Genomic DNA, 4063 nt, shown 5'->3' with positions numbered 1-4063 from the left:
GTGATTAACTCACTGTGTTCCTTGAATAAGTTTCTTCCCAAGTCTTGGTTTCATCTCTGTACAATGAGGAGGCAGGTATATACCTCCAAAGTCCATTCCAGCTTGAATAACTGATAAAAACTGTGTGCAGAGTTAAACATCAAACCTCAGAAGTGGGAAAACTCGCCTTTCTTCTAGAAGCCAATGGGGCCACAGGACCCTGGAAGCTCAGAACTTTGGATACATTACCTAAAGCTGCACTTTGCTGTGTGGTAGCCACTGGCCACATGTGGCTACTGAACTTCTGAAGTGTGAAAGTTCCAAAATGAGATGAGCTACAAGGAAAATATACACTGAATATTTAGATATGGCATGGAGAAAAGGAATGTAAAACATTTTTATATTAGGTTAATTACAGTGTTATTAATGTCAACCTGTTTATTTTTCCTTTTTTGATGTGGCTACTGTAAAAGCAAAATTACATGGTGCCTGGGTGGCTCAGTGGGTTAAGCCGCTGCCTTCGGCTCAGGTCATGATCTCAAGGTCCTGGGATCGAGTCCCGCATGGGGCTCTCTGCTCAGCAGGGAGCCTGCTTCCTCCTTTCTCTCTCTGCCTACTTGTAATCTCTCTCTGTCAAATAAATAAATAAAATCTTTAAAAAAAAAAAAAAGCAAAATTACGTGTGGCTCATGTTGTATTCCTATTGGACAGTGCTTATATAGGGGAAACTGAAGACCAGAGAGGTAAATGACTTGCCCAAAGAGCTGGGACTGCAGCCTGGGTCACCTGACTTTCATTCAAGGATCTTTCCACCGTAACTGCCTATGTTGGCCAGTTTCGAAAATGGTCCCTGATGATCTTCACTTTCCCTCACCCTGTGTAGTCCCTTTCACACTGAGTCGGGTTCATCTATTGGGAAATGTAGAAATGACTATGTAACTTCCAAGACTCTGTTAAAAGACTTTGTGGCTTCCACCTTATCTCTTCTGGCATCAGTTGCTCTGGGGGAACAAGTAGCTCTATGGGGTGGCCCACATGGTGAGGAACACAGGCTCTGTCATCAACCAGTACCAACGAGGCAGAGCGAACCATCTTAGAAACAGATCCTCTATTCCCAGTCAAACCTTCAGACGACAGTTGATCCTGGAGACATCTTAACTACACCTCATGAGAGATCTCAACCCAGAACTCACCCAGCTAAGCTTTTCCCAAATTCCTGACCCACAGAATATATGAGATAATGTTTATTGCTTTAAGTCATTAAGTTTTGGGGTGATTTGTTACATAGCAATGAGTACTTAATACACAGCCTTATAAATTTAGAGATCTCACTTAAGGAAAACTTACTTCTACCTTTGGCATTTGTACAGTGTGAGAAATTATTCTTGTCTTTTCCTGGCCTCTGGTCTGGCTCAGGTTACCTAACTAAAAATAGCTATCAGGCTTGGCAATCCAATGCAGGAAGTCAAGATCTCATTTTATTCTTTAAAGATTCCTTTCCCTTTTCCTTTTATTGCAGAAAGCTCCCCACCATATCAATTTCACCTGGGCTATCTAGAGATATGATTCCCCACAAAATCAAAGGAACCAGAGCCCAGAATCACCAAAGAAAATGCAGTATTTAGAAAGTGATAAATTATGAAAACTGATTCTCTATATCTGAGTTTCTCTAAGCTGAGAAAATGCGGGGTCAATAGTAGTGCTAATGTCTTCCATTTATACATCATGTGTTGCTTTTCATAATGTTTTCGCATCTACCATATCTGAGGTAGGTGAGAAGATATAAATAAGCCAGCAGTCATAGGGAAACAATGGCTAAGAGCTCATACTTCGCTCATAGTCTCATGGTGAATGAATGACAGGGCCAACTCTAGAATCTGGGTTTCAGTGACTACCAAGTCAGTCTGGGTGCTTTTCAAGCAGGACCTCCCAGCTGTGATAACATGAACACTCATCAGCTGGAGCTGTTTTCTGAGATCAACGTACACTTGTAGGTCTCTTTAAAGGCGTCAAGGAAAGGTGGTATTACTTCATCCACAGTGACATGCCTTTGGAGCTCCTCACTCAGAGAGGTGACACCTGTCCCAACCAGCCCGCAGGGGACAATGTGATCAAACCACACAAGGTCTGTAGAACAGTTCAGAGCCAGGCCGTGGGATGTGATGTGCCTTCCACAGCGGACTCCTGCAAGACAAGAAAAAGGTCTCAGAGTAGATACCCTTCCCAGGCTTCAGGATCCCCCTCAGTCTGATGAAGGAATTGGACTCCATCACTGGTTTTCCAGCTTTGTTTCTGAGCCACCCAAGAGCTTGGGCATAGATGGGGGGGAGGGGGGCAAGGCTGGGGAGGGGTGTGTGGCTCCACAGCTCCTGCACTTATTGTGGAGATTCCAGAAAATATCTTTTAACAGAGATTCTGCTGCTTTAAAAAAAAAAAAAATTTTTTTTTTGAAGATTACTAAACTCCATTATCGTTCAGACATTGTGACTCATTGGAAGTAACCTGGCAATTCACTTCTCGAAAAGATGAATGTTGGATGAGATAACCAGTGAGGGCCCTCCTGAAGGCTGCGAATATGAGATCAGTGAGAAGGTTTAGAACATCAAACGCAGCTGGTAGTTCTGATTCAAAGCCCGCGCCAGATACACTTCCGCCCAGCCCAAGTTTGCTCTCCTCTCCATTGGTCCAGTCCCACCAAGCCCCGCCCCCGGCCCACCGCACTAACCTATTGCGCAGATCTTGCGCTCCCCGAGCCAGACGCCGGTGTAGGGTGGAGGCCGGGCGCGGGCGCCCCGCAAGTTCTGGAGCTCACACAGGCGCACGGCGCACCCCTCCAGTGCCGCTACGTGGGTGCGCAGGCGCAGGCCCAGGCGTCTCAGGTCTAGGACTGGGTGGCAGAGCAGCTGGCCTGGGCCATGGAAGGTGGCCAGGCCGCCGCGGCCTGTGGTTCGTACCTCGGCGCCCAAAGCCCGCAGCCGCGCCGTCTCCTCCGGCGTCAGGCCGCCGCGCAGCCCGGACGTGTACACGGGCCCCGCGGGCTCGCAGAGCAGGAGTGCGCCCGCCTCAGTCCCTGAGAGGGCCTCAGTGCCTGGCTCGGCCTGCAGCCGCCGCAACCAGCGCTCCTGCAGGGCCAGCAGCTCGTTGTAGGGTAGCCGGCCCAGCAGCACCAGGCGTACCGCCGGCTGCCGCATAGCTTCAGCGGGGGAATCTGCGAGGTTCCGCCCCCTGCCTAGGCTGGAAGCGTGACAGAAGGGGCGGGGACTCAGAGGCACGTCCCCAGTGGCCTCTCCTAAGCGCTGGTCGCAGGCTTTCGATTGTCGGCCCAAGACCCAGTATCAGGTGTGACTCTTCCACTCATTCAACAACCAGTGGGCGCTTGATATAGTTAGTGGTGCACAGTGTATGGCGGAAAAAGTCTGTGCTGGGAAGCTTACAGTCTAATTGGAGACAATAAGCAAGTATTAAAGCGTTAAATAAATAAGGTTATCTCACATACTGAAAACTGTTAGGAAAAGAATATAAAATAGGATAATGTGTGTCCTGGGTGGAATTACCCGAGGAAGAGAGCGAAAAGGAGGTGAACGTGCAGAAAGTTTATGATGGGAAGCTCTAAGAGTGGTGGAACCAGGATTCGCAGCGGGAGAAGTTAACCTGAAACAGTCGCTGTAGAGGCCTCAACCTGTCTAAAAGAATGCTCTGAACCGGGGATGACCTTTAAGAGTTATTCCGAATTAAAGAACAAGGCCCAGAAGTTTTTATTCCTATCACTGAGCTGTGATAGAGGCTCTATCTGTAACTCTCGGCAAGGCAACCTCTTCTATGGAAGGCAATTCCCACAGAAGAATTAGGAGCCAGAAGCAGCCTACTCTCAGAAGCTGGGGGAATGACTGGCTGGGTCCTGAGAGTGGATCTGGACCACAGTATCCATTCTGTTGTTTCAAATTGTCATTCAAATAAATTGAACTAATTCAATAAACTTTCACTGAGTACCAACTTTGTTAGGCCTATTTCCAGGTGAAGAGGATACATAAGGCTATCCCACCCCTTAGTCCTAATAGCATAAACAACTTGGTTATTAGATCCT

General features: G+C 47.7%; 1 protein-coding gene across 1 annotated transcript; it reads right to left on the bottom strand.

Annotated features, from left to right (window-relative positions):
• Positions 1–1210: 1210 nt before the first annotated feature.
• LIPT2 (lipoyl(octanoyl) transferase 2) lies at positions 1211–3220 on the bottom strand. Its single transcript, XM_032359194.1, has 2 exons — positions 2705–3220; positions 1211–2163 (listed from the first exon to the last, which is right to left on the bottom strand). The coding sequence occupies exons 1-2, from the start codon at positions 3168–3170 to the stop codon at positions 1934–1936; spliced, it is 696 nt and encodes a 231-aa protein (XP_032215085.1). The 5' UTR covers positions 3171–3220; the 3' UTR covers positions 1211–1933.
• Positions 3221–4063: the final 843 nt, after the last annotated feature.

Source organism: Mustela erminea, chromosome 9, assembly GCF_009829155.1.
Source record: "Mustela erminea isolate mMusErm1 chromosome 9, mMusErm1.Pri, whole genome shotgun sequence".
Taxonomy (NCBI): Eukaryota; Metazoa; Chordata; class Mammalia; order Carnivora; family Mustelidae; genus Mustela; species Mustela erminea.
Note: the sequence above shows the minus strand (reverse complement) of the source record. Positions and strands in the feature narration are given on the sequence as shown.

What these genes read in the sequence shown, in the direction of transcription:
- LIPT2 (XM_032359194.1), bottom strand. Translation starts at nt 3,170, where the DNA reads ATGCGGCAGCCGGCGGTACGCCTGGTGCTGCTGGGCCGGCTACCCTAC. An exon ending in GCGCAAGATCTGCGCAATAG is followed by an intron (nt 2,164 to 2,704) that starts GTTAGTGCGGTG and finishes CTTGTCTTGCAG; the next exon opens with GAGTCCGCTGTGGAAGGCAC.